At 47.3% G+C, this 18145-nt stretch overlaps 1 protein-coding gene across 1 annotated transcript in view; it reads right to left on the reverse strand.

The window, feature by feature from the left end:
* The window catches only part of LOC123741855 (transmembrane protein 114-like), a 59519-nt gene extending 50903 nt beyond the window's left edge, over positions 1 to 8616 (reverse strand). The window contains exon 1 of the mRNA XM_045716083.1: positions 8152 to 8616. Within this exon, the coding sequence (XP_045572039.1) occupies positions 8152 to 8332 (181 nt within the window). The 5' untranslated portion in view covers positions 8333 to 8616. The remainder of the gene's footprint in view (positions 1 to 8151) is intronic.
* Between the last annotated feature and the right edge of the window lie 9529 nt (positions 8617 to 18145).

The following is an 18145-nucleotide window of genomic DNA, read 5'->3' on the forward strand; positions in this document are numbered from 1 at the left end:
TAACCCTGGTAGTACCATGCTCTACCAGCTGAGCTACAGGGGACTACACTATACATGTTATAACCCTGGTAGTACCATGCTCTACCAGCTGAGCTACAGGGGACTACACTATACATGTTATAACCCTGGTAGTACCATGCTCTACCAGCTGAGCTACAGGGGACTACACTATACATGTTATAACCCTGGTAGTACCATGCTCTACCAGCTGAGCTACAGGGGACTACACTATACATGTTATAACCCTGGTAGTACCATGCTCTACCAGCTGAGCTACAGGGGACTACACTATACATGTTATAACCCTGGTAGTACCATGCTCTACCAGCTGAGCTACAGGGGACTACACTATACATGTTATAACCCTGGTAGTACCATGCTCTACCAGCTGAGCTACAGGGGACTACACTATACATGTTATAACCCTGGTAGTACCATGCTCTACCAGCTGAGCTACAGGGGACTACACTATACATGTTGTAACCCTGGTAGTACCATGCTCTACCAGCTGAGCTACAGGGGACTACACTATACATGTTATAACCCTGGTAGTACCATGCTCTACCAGCTGAGCTACAGGGGACTACACTATACATGTTATAACCCTGGTAGTACCATGCTCTACCAGCTGAGCTACAGGGGACTACACTATACATGTTGTAACCCTGGTAGTACCATGCTCTACCAGCTGAGCTACAGGGGACTACACTATACATGTTATAACCCTGGTAGTACCATGCTCTACCAGCTGAGCTACAGGGGACTACACTATACATGTTGTAACCCTGGTAGTACCATGCTCTACCAGCTGAGCTACAGGGGACTACACTATACATGTTATAACCCTGGTAGTACCATGCTCTACCAGCTGAGCTACAGGGGACTACACTATACATGTTATAACCCTGGTAGTACCATGCTCTACCAGCTGAGCTACAGGGGACTACACTATACATGTTATAACCCTGGTAGTACCATGCTCTACCAGCTGAGCTACAGGGGACTACACTATACATGTTATAACCCTGGTAGTACCATGCTCTACCAGCTGAGCTACAGGGGACTACACTATACATGTTATAACCCTGGTAGTACCATGCTCTACCAGCTGAGCTACAGGGGACTACACTATACATGTTATAACCCTGGTAGTACCATGCTCTACCAGCTGAGCTACAGGGGACTACACTATACATGTTATAACCCTGGTAGTACCATGCTCTACCAGCTGAGCTACAGGGGACTACACTATACATGTTATAACCCTGGTAGTACCATGCTCTACCAGCTGAGCTACAGGGGACTACACTATACATGTTATAACCCTGGTAGTACCATGCTCTACCAGCTGAGCTACAGGGGACTACACTATACATGTTATAACCCTGGTAGTACCATGCTCTACCAGCTGAGCTACAGGGGACTACACTATACATGTTATAACCCTGGTAGTACCATGCTCTACCAGCTGAGCTACAGGGGACTACACTATACATGTTATAACCCTGGTAGTACCATGCTCTACCAGCTGAGCTACAGGGGACTACACTATACATGTTATAACCCTGGTAGTACCATGCTCTACCAGCTGAGCTACAGGGGACTACACTATACATGTTATAACCCTGGTAGTACCATGCTCTACCAGCTGAGCTACAGGGGACTACACTATACATGTTATAACCCTGGTAGTACCATGCTCTACCAGCTGAGCTACAGGGGACTACACTATACATGTTATAACCCTGGTAGTACCATGCTCTACCAGCTGAGCTACAGGGGACTACACTATACATGTTATAACCCTGGTAGTACCATGCTCTACCAGCTGAGCTACAGGGGACTACACTATACATGTTATAACCCTGGTAGTACCATGCTCTACCAGCTGAGCTACAGGGGACTACACTATACATGTTATAACCCTGGTAGTACCATGCTCTACCAGCTGAGCTACAGGGGACTACACTATACATGTTATAACCCTGGTAGTACCATGCTCTACCAGCTGAGCTACAGGGGACTACACTATACATGTTATAACCCTGGTAGTACCATGCTCTACCAGCTGAGCTACAGGGGACTACACTATACATGTTATAACCCTGGTAGTACCATGCTCTACCAGCTGAGCTACAGGGGACTACACTATACATGTTATAACCCTGGTAGTACCATGCTCTACCAGCTGAGCTACAGGGGACTACACTATACATGTTATAACCCTGGTAGTACCATGCTCTACCAGCTGAGCTACAGGGGACTACACTATACATGTTATAACCCTGGTAGTACCATGCTCTACCAGCTGAGCTACAGGGGACTACACTATACATGTTATAACCCTGGTAGTACCATGCTCTACCAGCTGAGCTACAGGGGACTACACTATACATGTTATAACCCTGGTAGTACCATGCTCTACCAGCTGAGCTACAGGGGACTACACTATACATGTTATAACCCTGGTAGTACCATGCTCTACCAGCTGAGCTACAGGGGACTACACTATACATGTTATAACCCTGGTAGTACCATGCTCTACCAGCTGAGCTACAGGGGACTACACTATACATGTTATAACCCTGGTAGTACCATGCTCTACCAGCTGAGCTACAGGGGACTACACTATACATGTTATAACCCTGGTAGTACCATGCTCTACCAGCTGAGCTACAGGGGACTACACTATACATGTTATAACCCTGGTAGTACCATGCTCTACCAGCTGAGCTACAGGGGACTACACTATACATGTTGTAACCCTGGTAGTACCATGCTCTACCAGCTGAGCTACAGGGGACTACACTATACATGTTATAACCCTGGTAGTACCATGCTCTACCAGCTGAGCTACAGGGGACTACACTATACATGTTATAACCCTGGTAGTACCATGCTCTACCAGCTGAGCTACAGGGGACTACACTATACATGTTATAACCCTGGTAGTACCATGCTCTACCAGCTGAGCTACAGGGGACTACACTATACATGTTATAACCCTGGTAGTACCATGCTCTACCAGCTGAGCTACAGGGGACTACACTATACATGTTGTAACCCTGGTAGTACCATGCTCTACCAGCTGAGCTACAGGGGACTACACTATACATGTTATAACCCTGGTAGTACCATGCTCTACCAGCTGAGCTACAGGGGACTACACTATACATGTTATAACCCTGGTAGTACCATGCTCTACCAGCTGAGCTACAGGGGACTACACTATACATGTTATAACCCTGGTAGTACCATGCTCTACCAGCTGAGCTACAGGGGACTACACTATACATGTTATAACCCTGGTAGTACCATGCTCTACCAGCTGAGCTACAGGGGACTACACTATACATGTTATAACCCTGGTAGTACCATGCTCTACCAGCTGAGCTACAGGGGACTACACTATACATGTTGTAACCCTGGTAGTACCATGCTCTACCAGCTGAGCTACAGGGGACTACACTATACATGTTGTAACCCTGGTAGTACCATGCTCTACCAGCTGAGCTACAGGGGACTACACTATACATGTTATAACCCTGGTAGTACCATGCTCTACCAGCTGAGCTACAGGGGACTACACTATACATGTTATAACCCTGGTAGTACCATGCTCTACCAGCTGAGCTACAGGGGACTACACTATACATGTTATAACCCTGGTAGTACCATGCTCTACCAGCTGAGCTACAGGGGACTACACTATACATGTTATAACCCTGGTAGTACCATGCTCTACCAGCTGAGCTACAGGGGACTACACTATACATGTTATAACCCTGGTAGTACCATGCTCTACCAGCTGAGCTACAGGGGACTACACTATACATGTTATAACCCTGGTAGTACCATGCTCTACCAGCTGAGCTACAGGGGACTACACTATACATGTTATAACCCTGGTAGTACCATGCTCTACCAGCTGAGCTACAGGGGACTACACTATACATGTTATAACCCTGGTAGTACCATGCTCTACCAGCTGAGCTACAGGGGACTACACTATACATGTTATAACCCTGGTAGTACCATGCTCTACCAGCTGAGCTACAGGGGACTACACTATACATGTTATAACCCTGGTAGTACCATGCTCTACCAGCTGAGCTACAGGGGACTACACTATACATGTTATAACCCTGGTAGTACCATGCTCTACCAGCTGAGCTACAGGGGACTACACTATACATGTTATAACCCTGGTAGTACCATGCTCTACCAGCTGAGCTACAGGGGACTACACTATACATGTTATAACCCTGGTAGTACCATGCTCTACCAGCTGAGCTACAGGGGACTACACTATACATGTTATAACCCTGGTAGTACCATGCTCTACCAGCTGAGCTACAGGGGACTACACTATACATGTTATAACCCTGGTAGTACCATGCTCTACCAGCTGAGCTACAGGGGACTACACTATACATGTTATAACCCTGGTAGTACCATGCTCTACCAGCTGAGCTACAGGGGACTACACTATACATGTTATAACCCTGGTAGTACCATGCTCTACCAGCTGAGCTACAGGGGACTACACTATACATGTTATAACCCTGGTAGTACCATGCTCTACCAGCTGAGCTACAGGGGACTACACTATACATGTTATAACCCTGGTAGTACCATGCTCTACCAGCTGAGCTACAGGGGACTACACTATACATGTTATAACCCTGGTAGTACCATGCTCTACCAGCTGAGCTACAGGGGACTACACTATACATGTTATAACCCTGGTAGTACCATGCTCTACCAGCTGAGCTACAGGGGACTACACTATACATGTTATAACCCTGGTAGTACCATGCTCTACCAGCTGAGCTACAGGGGACTACACTATACATGTTATAACCCTGGTAGTACCATGCTCTACCAGCTGAGCTACAGGGGACTACACTATACATGTTATAACCCTGGTAGTACCATGCTCTACCAGCTGAGCTACAGGGGACTACACTATACATGTTATAACCCTGGTAGTACCATGCTCTACCAGCTGAGCTACAGGGGACTACACTATACATGTTATAACCCTGGTAGTACCATGCTCTACCAGCTGAGCTACAGGGGACTACACTATACATGTTATAACCCTGGTAGTACCATGCTCTACCAGCTGAGCTACAGGGGACTACACTATACATGTTATAACCCTGGTAGTACCATGCTCTACCAGCTGAGCTACAGGGGACTACACTATACATGTTATAACCCTGGTAGTACCATGCTCTACCAGCTGAGCTACAGGGGACTACACTATACATGTTATAACCCTGGTAGTACCATGCTCTACCAGCTGAGCTACAGGGGACTACACTATACATGTTATAACCCTGGTAGTACCATGCTCTACCAGCTGAGCTACAGGGGACTACACTATACATGTTATAACCCTGGTAGTACCATGCTCTACCAGCTGAGCTACAGGGGACTACACTATACATGTTATAACCCTGGTAGTACCATGCTCTACCAGCTGAGCTACAGGGGACTACACTATACATGTTATAACCCTGGTAGTACCATGCTCTACCAGCTGAGCTACAGGGGACTACACTATACATGTTATAACCCTGGTAGTACCATGCTCTACCAGCTGAGCTACAGGGGACTACACTATACATGTTATAACCCTGGTAGTACCATGCTCTACCAGCTGAGCTACAGGGGACTACACTATACATGTTATAACCCTGGTAGTACCATGCTCTACCAGCTGAGCTACAGGGGACTACACTATACATGTTATAACCCTGGTAGTACCATGCTCTACCAGCTGAGCTACAGGGGACTACACTATACATGTTATAACCCTGGTAGTACCATGCTCTACCAGCTGAGCTACAGGGGACTACACTATACATGTTATAACCCTGGTAGTACCATGCTCTACCAGCTGAGCTACAGGGGACTACACTATACATGTTATAACCCTGGTAGTACCATGCTCTACCAGCTGAGCTACAGGGGACTACACTATACATGTTATAACCCTGGTAGTACCATGCTCTACCAGCTGAGCTACAGGGGACTACACTATACATGTTATAACCCTGGTAGTACCATGCTCTACCAGCTGAGCTACAGGGGACTACACTATACATGTTATAACCCTGGTAGTACCATGCTCTACCAGCTGAGCTACAGGGGACTACACTATACATGTTATAACCCTGGTAGTACCATGCTCTACCAGCTGAGCTACAGGGGACTACACTATACATGTTATAACCCTGGTAGTACCATGCTCTACCAGCTGAGCTACAGGGGACTACACTATACATGTTATAACCCTGGTAGTACCATGCTCTACCAGCTGAGCTACAGGGGACTACACTATACATGTTATAACCCTGGTAGTACCATGCTCTACCAGCTGAGCTACAGGGGACTACACTATACATGTTATAACCCTGGTAGTACCATGCTCTACCAGCTGAGCTACAGGGGACTACACTATACATGTTATAACCCTGGTAGTACCATGCTCTACCAGCTGAGCTACAGGGGACTACACTATACATGTTATAACCCTGGTAGTACCATGCTCTACCAGCTGAGCTACAGGGGACTACACTATACATGTTATAACCCTGGTAGTACCATGCTCTACCAGCTGAGCTACAGGGGACTACACTATACATGTTATAACCCTGGTAGTACCATGCTCTACCAGCTGAGCTACAGGGGACTACACTATACATGTTATAACCCTGGTAGTACCATGCTCTACCAGCTGAGCTACAGGGGACTACACTATACATGTTATAACCCTGGTAGTACCATGCTCTACCAGCTGAGCTACAGGGGACTACACTATACATGTTATAACCCTGGTAGTACCATGCTCTACCAGCTGAGCTACAGGGGACTACACTATACATGTTATAACCCTGGTAGTACCATGCTCTACCAGCTGAGCTACAGGGGACTACACTATACATGTTATAACCCTGGTAGTACCATGCTCTACCAGCTGAGCTACAGGGGACTACACTATACATGTTATAACCCTGGTAGTACCATGCTCTACCAGCTGAGCTACAGGGGACTACACTATACATGTTATAACCCTGGTAGTACCATGCTCTACCAGCTGAGCTACAGGGGACTACACTATACATGTTATAACCCTGGTAGTACCATGCTCTACCAGCTGAGCTACAGGGGACTACACTATACATGTTATAACCCTGGTAGTACCATGCTCTACCAGCTGAGCTACAGGGGACTACACTATACATGTTATAACCCTGGTAGTACCATGCTCTACCAGCTGAGCTACAGGGGACTACACTATACATGTTATAACCCTGGTAGTACCATGCTCTACCAGCTGAGCTACAGGGGACTACACTATACATGTTATAACCCTGGTAGTACCATGCTCTACCAGCTGAGCTACAGGGGACTACACTATACATGTTATAACCCTGGTAGTACCATGCTCTACCAGCTGAGCTACAGGGGACTACACTATACATGTTATAACCCTGGTAGTACCATGCTCTACCAGCTGAGCTACGGGGGACTACACTATACATGTTATAACCCTGGTAGTACCATGCTCTACCAGCTGAGCTACGGGGACTACACTATACATGTTATAACCCTGGTAGTACCATGCTCTACCAGCTGAGCTACGGGGGACTACACTATACATGTTATAACCCTGGTAGTACCATGCTCTACCAGCTGAGCTACGGGGGACTACACTATACATGTTATAACCCTGGTAGTACCATGCTCTACCAGCTGAGCTACTGGGGACTACACTATACATGTTATAACCCTGGTAGTACCATGCTCTACCAGCTGAGCTACGGGGGACTACACTATACATGTTATAACCCTGGTAGTACCATGCTCTACCAGCTGAGCTACGGGGGACTACACTATACATGTTATAACCCTGGTAGTACCATGCTCTACCAGCTGAGCTACAGGGGACTACACTATACATGTTATAACCCTGGTAGTACCATGCTCTACCAGCTGAGCTACAGAGGACTACACTATACATGTTATAACCCTGGTAGTACCATGCTCTACCAGCTGAGTTTACAGATGGTCACACTAAGCCACAAAGGACCAGTATTTGGCTCCCTGATCAAATAAAAGTAACATGCAGTGACTTACAGTTGCAGGTTCTCCATAGTCCTGAGTGTGAGCTGAGGGAGAGGTTGGAGTTGTTTTGCCTCTGAGAGACATCTATGAGGTACCAGTAGTCTGTCCCTATAGCCACCCCCAGCAACACAAAACTGGACACTCCACACACAGCTACAAACACTGCCAGAGCTCCCAGAGTCAGCCTCACCATACCGAGAAGAGGAGAGGAGAGAGAAGAGAGAGAAACAGAGAGAGTGATAGACGTGGTGAGGCAAAGAAGCGCGAGAAAGAAAGAGGTGTACAGAGCATGAGGGAGTGAGGAAGATAATAATAATTGAAGCAATGGAGAGAGAGAGGGGGAGAGAGAGAGAGAGGAACAAAATGAGAGAGAGGAACAGAGAGAGAGGAACAAAAACAGAGAGAGGAACAGAGAGAGAGAGAGGAACAGAGAGAGAGATTAGGTGGGAGTGAGAGAGAGATCAGAGTGGCAAACATACACAGGGGAAGAGGGGGAATAAGAGAAATACAGGGGGTGAAAGATAAAGAGATGGATAGATCAATGAAAGAGATGGAGAGCTGTTGTGGACTGTCTCTATGTCAGAGTGTGTATCTGCCATCTGTGGAGTGGTACTGGTACTGAAGTAGTCTACCTACCACAGGGTTTCCCAAACTCAGTCCTTGGGCCCCTCCTCTGTGCACGTTTAGGTTTTTCCCCTAGCACTACACAGCTGATTTAAATAATCAAAGGTTGATGATGAGTTGGTTATTTGAATCAGCTGTGTAGTGCTAGGGTAAACATATAAATGTGCACCCAGTGGGGTGGGGGGTGGGGGGGAGAGGGGGAGGGGGGGGCAGGACCAAGGGGGGCCCAGGACCCAGAGGGTGGGCCAGGAACAAGTTTGGAAAACCCTGCCCTACCAGACGCTCTATCAGCAGGGTGTAGTACCGTCCTGGGCCAGATGAGGGTAGCGTGGGACAGACATTGTGCATTTTGAATGTTTGTTATGATCTCTGTGTATGTATCAGTAGCATCAGTAGTAGTATCAGTAGTATCAGTATCAGTAGCATCAGTAGTAGTATCAGTAGTATCAGTATCAGTAGTATCAGTATCAGTAGTAGTATCAGTAGTATCAGTATCAGTAGTATCAGTATTATCAGTATCAGTAGTATCAGTATCAGTTGTAGTATCAGTATCAGTTGTGTCAGTATTAGTAGTAGTATCAGTATCAGTAGCATCAGCAGAAGTATCAGTATTATTATTAGCTTCAGTAGCATCAGTAGTAGTATCAGTAGCATCAGTGGCATCAGTAGCATCAATATCAGTGGTAGTATCAGTAGCATCAGTAGTAGTATCTGTAGTATCAGTAGTGGTATCAGTAGTAGTATCAGTAGTAGTATCAGTAGCGGTATCAGTAGTAGTATCAGTAGCGGTATCAGTAGTAGTATCAGTAGTAGTATCAGTAGCATCAGTAGTAGTATCTGTAGTATCAGTAGTGGTACCAGTAGTATCAGTAGTAGTATCAGTAGCATCAGTAGTAGTATCAGTAGCATCAGTAGTAGTATCTGTAGTATCAGTAGTGGTATCAGTAGTATCAGTAGTAGTATCAGTAGTAGTATCAGTAGCATCAGTAGTAGTATCAGTAGCATCAGTAGTAGTATCAGTAGTATCAGTAGTATCAGTTGTAGTAGTATCAGTAGTAATATCAGTAGTAATATCAGTAGTATCAGTGGTAGTATCAGTAGTATCAGTAGTAGTATCAGTAGTAGTATCAGTAGCATCAGTAGTGGTATCAGTAGTAGTATCAGTAGTATCAGAAGCATCAGTTGTAGTAGTATCCCTAGGAGGGGTGTGTCACTTAAGTGGGTTGAGTCACTGACATGGCCTTACTGTCTGGGTTGGCGCCTCCCCTTGGGTTGTGCCGTGGGGGAGATTGTCACGTCCTGACCAGTATAGGGGTTATTTGTTATTGTAGTTTGGTCAGGACGTGGTAGGGGGTGTTTGTGTTATGTGGTTCAGGGTGTGTTTTGTGTATGTGTTTAGGTAGAGGGGTATTTGATTTGTTAGTCCGGGGTTTGTTAGTCATTGTTCTATGTTAGTATATTTCTATGTTCTATCTAGTCTTTTATATTTCTATGTTTAGTTTATTGGGGTTGGACCTTCAATTGGAGGCAGCTGGTTATTGTTACCTCTGATTGAGGGTCCTATAATTAGGAGTTTGTTTTTCATGGGTTTTTGTGGAAGATTGTTCTTGTTTAGCTGTTTTGCCTGATGAGACTGTCAAGTTCGTTTTTGTTTTGTATGCGTTTTCCTTCTTCACCATAATAAAAGATGAGTATACATTTTCCCGCTGCGTCTTGGTCTCCACCCTACGACACCAGTGACAGAATCTCCCACCAACCACGGACCAAGCAGCGGAGGAAGCAGCAAAAGAAAACTGTCGGGAATCATGGACATGGGAGGAAATTCTGGACCATGGCACCAGGCTGGGGAATATCGTCGCCCACCGGAGGAGATAGAGGCAGCCAAGGCGGAGCGGCGCTGGTATGAGGCTTTATACGCGCCGATGGGGAAGCACGAGAGGTACCCCCAATAATTTTTTTGGGGGGTGCACACGGGTAGTTTGGCGGGGCCAGGATTGAGCTGCAAGCCAACTCGCCATGCTTATTATGGGAAGCAACTGGAGGGGAGAGTGCCAGAGTATGCGGAAGTGTGCAAGATCTCGCCCATGCGCACGCACAGTCCGGTGCGAGCGATCCCAGCCCCTCGCAAGTGCCGTGCTAGAGTAGGCATCCAGCCTGGAAGGAGGATGCCTGCACAGCGCATCTGGCCACCAGTGCGCCTCCTAGGCCCAGGCTACCCTATGCCTGCTCTTCGCACGGCAACCATCAGGCCTCTGCACAGCCCAGTTCACCCTGTACCAGCAGTCCACTTGTGCAGGGCTGCTATTTCTATCCAGCCAGGATGGGTTGTGCAAGAGGTGCGCTCCAGACCTCCAGTACTTACCCATGGCCCGGTATATCCAGTTCCTGCTTCTCGTGCTGACCCTGAGGTACGTAGTCTGGCGTCTCCTAAACCAGCACCAGGCTTCCAGTGCGTCAACCCAGTCCAACTCGTCCTGTTCCTGCTCCCCACACTAGCCCTCAGGTGCGTGTCCCCAGTCTGGTACCTCCACTACCAGCCCCACGCATCAGGCTTTCAGTGCGTCAGCCCAGTCCCGAGCTTCCGGCGACAGTGCCTCGTGCAGAACTTCCGGCGACAGTGCCTCGTCCAGAACTTCCGGCGACAGTGCCTCGTCCGGCGACAGTGCCTCGTCCAGAATGTCCGGAACCAGGAGAGTCGCCCTACGGTCCGGAGCTCCCAGAGTCTCCCTACAGTCCGGAGCTCCCAGAGTCGCCCTACGGTCCGGAGCTCCCAGAGGACAGTCCAGGGTCTTCAGTGACTGGCCTCTGTAAAAGGTATGCAGTGGGGGTGGTTTGGTCAGGTAGGGGATTAAGGCCTGAGCCTAAGCCACCTCCACTGTAGGAGGTTTGGGGGGGTGTAGCACAGGCGCCGTCAGTGACAGCAGCCACCCTCCCTTCCCTTGGGGGTTATTTGTGTGAGGTACATCCGGGGTCTGCACCTTTTGGGGGGGTGTACTGTCATGTCCTGACCAGTATAGGGGTTATTTGTTATTGTAGTTTGGTCAGGACGTGGTAGGGGGTGTTTGTTTTATGTGGTTCAGGGTGTGTTTTGTGTATGTGTTTAGGTAGAGGGGTATTTGATTTATTAGTCCGGGGTTTGTTAGTCATTGTTCTATGTTAGTATATTTCTATGTTTAGTTAATTGGGGTTGGACCTTCAATTGGAGGCAGCTGGTTATTGTTGCCTCTGAGGGTCCTATAATTAGGAGTTTGTTTTTCATGGGATTTTGTGGGAGATTGTTCTTGTTTAGCTGTTTTGCCTGACGAGACTGTCAAGTTCGTTTTTGTTTTGAATGCGTTTTCCTTCTTCACCATAATAAAAGAAGATGAGTATACATTTTCCCGCTGCGTCTTGGTCTCTACTCTACGACACCATTGACAGATCTTTGTGGGTTATACTCGGCCTGCACTTTTCCTCACTCAAATAATTAAATTTCTAAAACTCTGATTAAATTAACATAATGTGTTAAACATTTTTCCAGTTTCAAGCATGGTGGTGGCAGCATAATGCTGTGGGGATGTTTTTCAGTTGCAGGGACTGGGAGACTATACTCGGCCTTGTCTCAGGATGGTAAGTTGGTGGTTGAAGTTATCCCTCTAGTGGTTTGGGGGCTGTGCTATGGAAAAGTGGGTGGGGTTATGTCCTGCCTATTTGGCCCTGTCCGGGGGTATCGTCGGACGGGTCCACAGTGTCTCCCGACCCCTCCTGTCTCAGCCTCCAGTATTTATGCTGCAATAGTTTGTGTCGGGGGCTAGGGTCAGTCTGTTATATCTGGAGTATTTCTCCTGTCTTATCTGGTGTCCTGTGTGAATTTAAGTATGTTCTCTCTAATTCTCTCTTTTTCTTTTTTTTTCTTTCTCTCTCTTGGAGAACCTGAGCCCTTATACCATGCCTCAGGACTACCTGGCCTGATGACACCTTGCTGTCCCCAGTCCACCTGGCCAACTGTTCTGCCTGCAGCTATGGAACCCTGACCTGTTCACCGGACGTGCTACCTGTCCCAGACCTGCTGTCCCAGACCTGCTGTCCCAGACCTGCTGGAACCCTGACCTGTTCACCGGACGTGCTACATGTCCCAGACCTGCTATTTTCAACTCTCTAGAGACAGCAGGAGCGGTAGAGATACTCTGAATGATCGGCTATGAAAAGCCAACTGACATTTACCCCTGAGGTGCTGACCTGTTGCACCCTCGACAACTACTGTGATTACTATTATTTGACCATGCTGGTCGTTTATGAACATTTAAACATCTTGGCCATGTTCTGTTATAATCTCCACCCGGCACAGCCAGAAGAAGACTGGCCTCCCCTCATAGCCTGGTTCCTCTAGGTTTCTTCCTAGGTTTTGGCCTTTCTAGGGAGTTTTTCCTAGCCAACGTGCTTCTACACCTGCATTGCTTGCTGTTTGGGGTTTCAGGCTGGGTTTCTGTACAGCATTTTGTGACATCCGCTGATGTAAGAAGGGCTTTATAAATATATTTCATTGATTGATAGTGTCAGTAGAATCAGTAGTAGCATCAGTAGAATCAGTAGCATCAATAGTAACAGAAGTATTTGTAGAATCAGTTGTATCAGTAGCATAAGAAGTAGTATCAATAGTATCATCACTATCAGTTGCAGTAGCATCAGCAGTAGTATCAGTAGCATCAGCAGTAGTATCAGCAGTAGTATCAGTAGCATTATCAGTAGCATCAGCAGTAGCATCAGCAGTAGTATCAGTAGCATCAGCAGTAGTATCAGTAGCATCAGCAGTAGCATCAGCAGTAGTATCAGTAGCATCAGCAGTAGCATCAGCAGTATCATTAGTAGCAGTAGTAGCAGCAGTATCATTAGCATTAGCAGCAGTATCATTAGCATTAGCAGCAGTATCATTAGCAGCAGCAGTAGCATCAGAAGTAGTGTCAGTAGTAGTAGTATCATTAGCATCAGTAGTGGCATCAGAAGTAGTATCAGTAGTGGCGTCAGTAGTGGCGTCAGTAGTGGCATCAGAAGTAGTATCAGTAGCATCAGAAGTAGCATCAGAAGTAGTATCAGTAGCATCAGAAGTAGTGTCAGTAGTAGTGTCATTAGCATCAGTAGTAGTGTCAGTAGCATCAGTAGTATCAGTAGCATCAGTAGTAGTGTCAGAAGTAGTAGCAGTATCACTCTCGCTATCTCTCTCAGAATGACCTTCTTGATCCAAATCAGTCAGGTTTCAAGACTGGTCATTCAACTGAGACTGCTCTTCTCTGTGTCACGGAGGCTCTCAGCACTGCTAAAGCTAACTCTCTCTCCTCTGCTCTCATCCTTCTAGACCTATCTGCTGCCTTTGATACTGTGAACCATCAGATCCTCCTCTCCACCCTCTCCGAGTTGGGCATCTCCAGCACGGCTCACTCTTGGATTGCGTCCTACCTGACAGGTCGCTCCTACCAGGTGGCGTGGCGAGAATCCGTCTCCGCACCACGTGCTCTCACCACTGGTGTCCCCCAGGGCTCAGTTCTAGGCCCTCTCCTATTCTCGCTATACACCAAGTCACTTGGCTCTGTCATATCCTCACATGGTCTCTCCTATCATTGCTACGCAGACGACACACAATTAATCTTCTCCTTTCCCCCTTCTGATAACCAGGTGGCGAATCGCATCTCTGCATGTCTGGCAGACATATCAGTGTGGATGACGGATCACCACTTCAAGCTGAACCTCGGCAAGACGGAGCTGCTCTTCCTGCCGGGGAAGGACTGCCCTTTCCATGATCTCGCCATCACGGTGGACAACTCCATTGTGTCCTCCTCCCAGAGTGCTAAGAGCCTCGGCGTGACCCTGGACAACACCCTGTCGTTCTCCGCTAACATCAAGGCAGTGACCCGATCCTGTAGGTTCATGCTCTACAACATTCGCAGAGTACGAACCTGCCTTACACAGGAAGCGGCGCAGGTCCTAATCCAGGCACTTGTCATCTCCCGTCTTGATTACTGCAACTCGCTGTTGGCGGGGCTCCCTGCCTGTGCCATTAAACCCCTACAACTCATCCAGAACGCCGCAGCTCGTCTGGTGTTCAACCTTCCCAAGTTCTCTCACGTCACCCCGCTCCTCCACACACTCCACTGGCTTCCATTTGAAGCTCGCATCTGCTACAAGACCATGGTGCTTGCCTACGGAGCTGTGAGGGGAACGGCACCTCCGTACCTTCAGGATCTGATCAGGCCCTACACCCAAACAAGGACACTGCATTCATCCACCTCTGGCCTGCTGGCCCCCCCACCTCTGCGGAAGCACAGTTCCCGCTCAGCCCAGTCAAAACTGTTTGCTGCTCTGGCACCCCAATGGTGGAACAAGCTCCCTCACGACGCCAGGACAGCGGAGTCAATCACCACCTTCCGGAGACACCTGAAACCCCACCTCTTTAAGGAATACCTGGGATAGGATAAAGTAATCCTTCTACCCCCCCCCGCCGAAAAAGATATAGATGTACTATTGTAAAGTGGTTGTTCCACTGGATATCAGAAAGTGAATGCACCAATTTGTAAGTCGCTCTGGATAAGAGCGTCTGCTAAATGACGTAAATATAAAATGTAGCAGTCGTGAAGGGGGCACGAAAAAACCTAGACTGAAAAGATTTGGCATGGGTCCTCAGATCCTCAAAAGATTTTACAGCTGCACCATCGAGAGCATCCTGCCGGGTTGCATCACTGCCTGGTATGGCAACTGCTCAGCCTCCGACCGCAAGGCACTAGAGAGGGTAGTGCGTACGGCCTAGTACATCACCGGGGCGAAGCTTCCTGCCATCCAGGACCTCTATACCAGGCAGTGTCAGAGGAAGGCCCTAAAAATCCAAGACTCCAGCCACCCTAGTCATAGACTGTACTCTCTGCTACCGCACGGCAAGCGGTACCGGAGCGCCAAGTCTAGGTCTAAGAGGCTTCTAAACAGCTTCTACCCCCAAGCCATAAGACTCCTGAACAACTAATCACATGGCTACCCGGACGTTATTATTTATTCATAGCCACTTTAACAACCCTACCTGCATGTACATAATTATCTCAATTACCTCGACACCGGTGCCCCCGCACATTGACTCTGTACCGGTACCCCCTGTATATAGCCTCCACATTGACTCTGTACTGGTACCCCCTGTATATAGCCTCCACATTGACTCTGTACCGGTACCCCCTGTATATAGCCTCCACATTGACTCTGTACTGGTACCCCTGTATATAGTCTCCACATTAACTCTGTACTGGTACCCCCTGTATATAGCCTCCACATTGACTCTGTACTGGTACCCCTGTATATAGTCTCCACATTAACTCTGTACTGGTACCCCCTGTATATAGCCCCACTATTGTTATTTACTGCTGCTCTTTAATTATTAGTTTTTCTTATCTCTTACTTTATAAAAAAAATGTTATTAACTATTTTGCTGTGGGCCATGGAGTTTTGATTTGGTAGCACTGGTGCTCCTATAAAAAACATTTACCAATATAATACACCAGATGCCTAAATTCTATTTGTGCTGTTGGGAGCAGGCAAAGTTAATACGTTTGTATCGGCTGTTATTACATGTGTTACATTTGAGCGGCTCGCATCATGAGCAAAGTCGATACATTATATAATTTCATCTCACCTGTGTGAGTGAATTGGAAATTCAGCAACTCTTGGAGACAGTGGAGGTCTATAAAAGTGCTTTCTTTATTGGTAAAACCAAAGTGTTTCTGCCTTATAGAGCTCCACGGTGGAGGTGTCATAATACCCATAAAACCTAGCAGTCAAACAGGGAAATGGTTCCAATTGTTTTTCCACGATTCATTTTTGCCAAAGGGGATTTTAGATACAGTTAAAATAAGGGCTGTGTTTCATGTAGGCTTACCCTGGTGTGAAGGTTTGATAATCGTGTAAATCTCTCTCGGACAAGGTGACTCTTATCAATATATTCGTCTCTAGTTACACTCAGATTCAAAAATGCTAATTAGCATCAATGTAGAGTGGCGTACAGCAGGTCAGCCACCAGGGGGAGACTCGGCGAGGCCTGGTGACAGACGGTGTATACATCACGAGGCGATGGCTCCATCTGCTGGATGTGCCAGGTCTCCACGGGTTCTCCAGCCAGGACTAATTGGGCCTGATAAGGAGTTGGTGAGTAATCAAGGGCTGATTGCTCACCAGCTGTGCAAGGACCATAAAGCTGCCAGAAGGGCAGCACACAGGGAGAGTTGGGGGAAAGAAAGGACTCCTGTATAGTTGGGGAAAGAAAGGACTCTCGTATAGTTGGGGAAAGAAAGGACTCTCGTATAGTTGGGGAAAGAAAGGACTCCTGTATAGTTGGGGAAAGAAAGGACTCCTGTATAGTTGGGGAAAGAAAGGACTCCTGTATAGTTGGGGAAAGAAAGGACTCCTGTATAGTTGGGGAAAGAAAGGACTCCTGTATAGTTGGGGAAAGAAAGGACTCCTGTATAGTTGGGGAAAGAAAGGACTCCCGTATAGTTGGGGAAAGAAAGGACTCCCGTATAGTTGGGGAAAGAAAGGACTCCCGTATAGTTGGGGAAAGAAAGGACTCCCGTATAGTTGGGGAAAGAAAGGACTCCCGTATAGTTGGAAAGAAAGGACTCCCGTATAGTTGGGGAAAGAAAGGACTCCCGTATAGTTGGGGAAAGAAAGGACTCCCGTATAGTTGGGGAAAGAAAGGACTCCCGTATAGTTGGGGAAAGAAAGGACTCCTGTATAGTTGGGGAAAGAAAGGACTCTCGTATAGTTGGGGAAAGAAAGGACTCCTGTATAGTTGGGGAAAGAAAGGACTCCCGTATAGTTGGGGAAAGAAAGGACTCCCGTATAGTTGGGGAAAGAAAGGACTCCCGTATAGTTGGGGAAAGAAAGGACTCCCGTATAGTTGGGGAAAGAAAGGACTCCCGTATAGTTGGGGAAAGAAAGGACTCCCGTATAGTTGGGGATGGTTGCAGAGGTAACAGGAGTGAGTGCAGTTTTGCTCCCGACAGAATACAGCAGGACCCGGAGCCCAGAAGACGGTATCCTGGAGAGGGTCTCATGGGGGAGACCTATCCTTTTTATTTTTGATTTATTTAAATAAACACCCTTGAAGCCAAGCTAATCCTACTCTGTCCGTGTCTAATCTGTTTTAACGTCTTGACCAAACCCCCTGGTCTGCCACAGTAGACATCATGCAAGACTACAGGTCCCTGCAAGCTCCTGAATGTCGTCTCCAGCTGACGCCTTTGCTAACAGGTATTGTGCCAATTTCAAATGTGCACAACACAGTTCACAGAATTGTCCATTTAAAAAGATTTAGCCAATTTATTCATTACTACATTTAGCTAACATTAGATAGTTCATCCAGAGATTTTTACCT

This window comes from Salmo salar, chromosome ssa03 (assembly GCF_905237065.1).
Source record: "Salmo salar chromosome ssa03, Ssal_v3.1, whole genome shotgun sequence".
Lineage (NCBI taxonomy): Eukaryota > Metazoa > Chordata > Actinopteri > Salmoniformes > Salmonidae > Salmo > Salmo salar.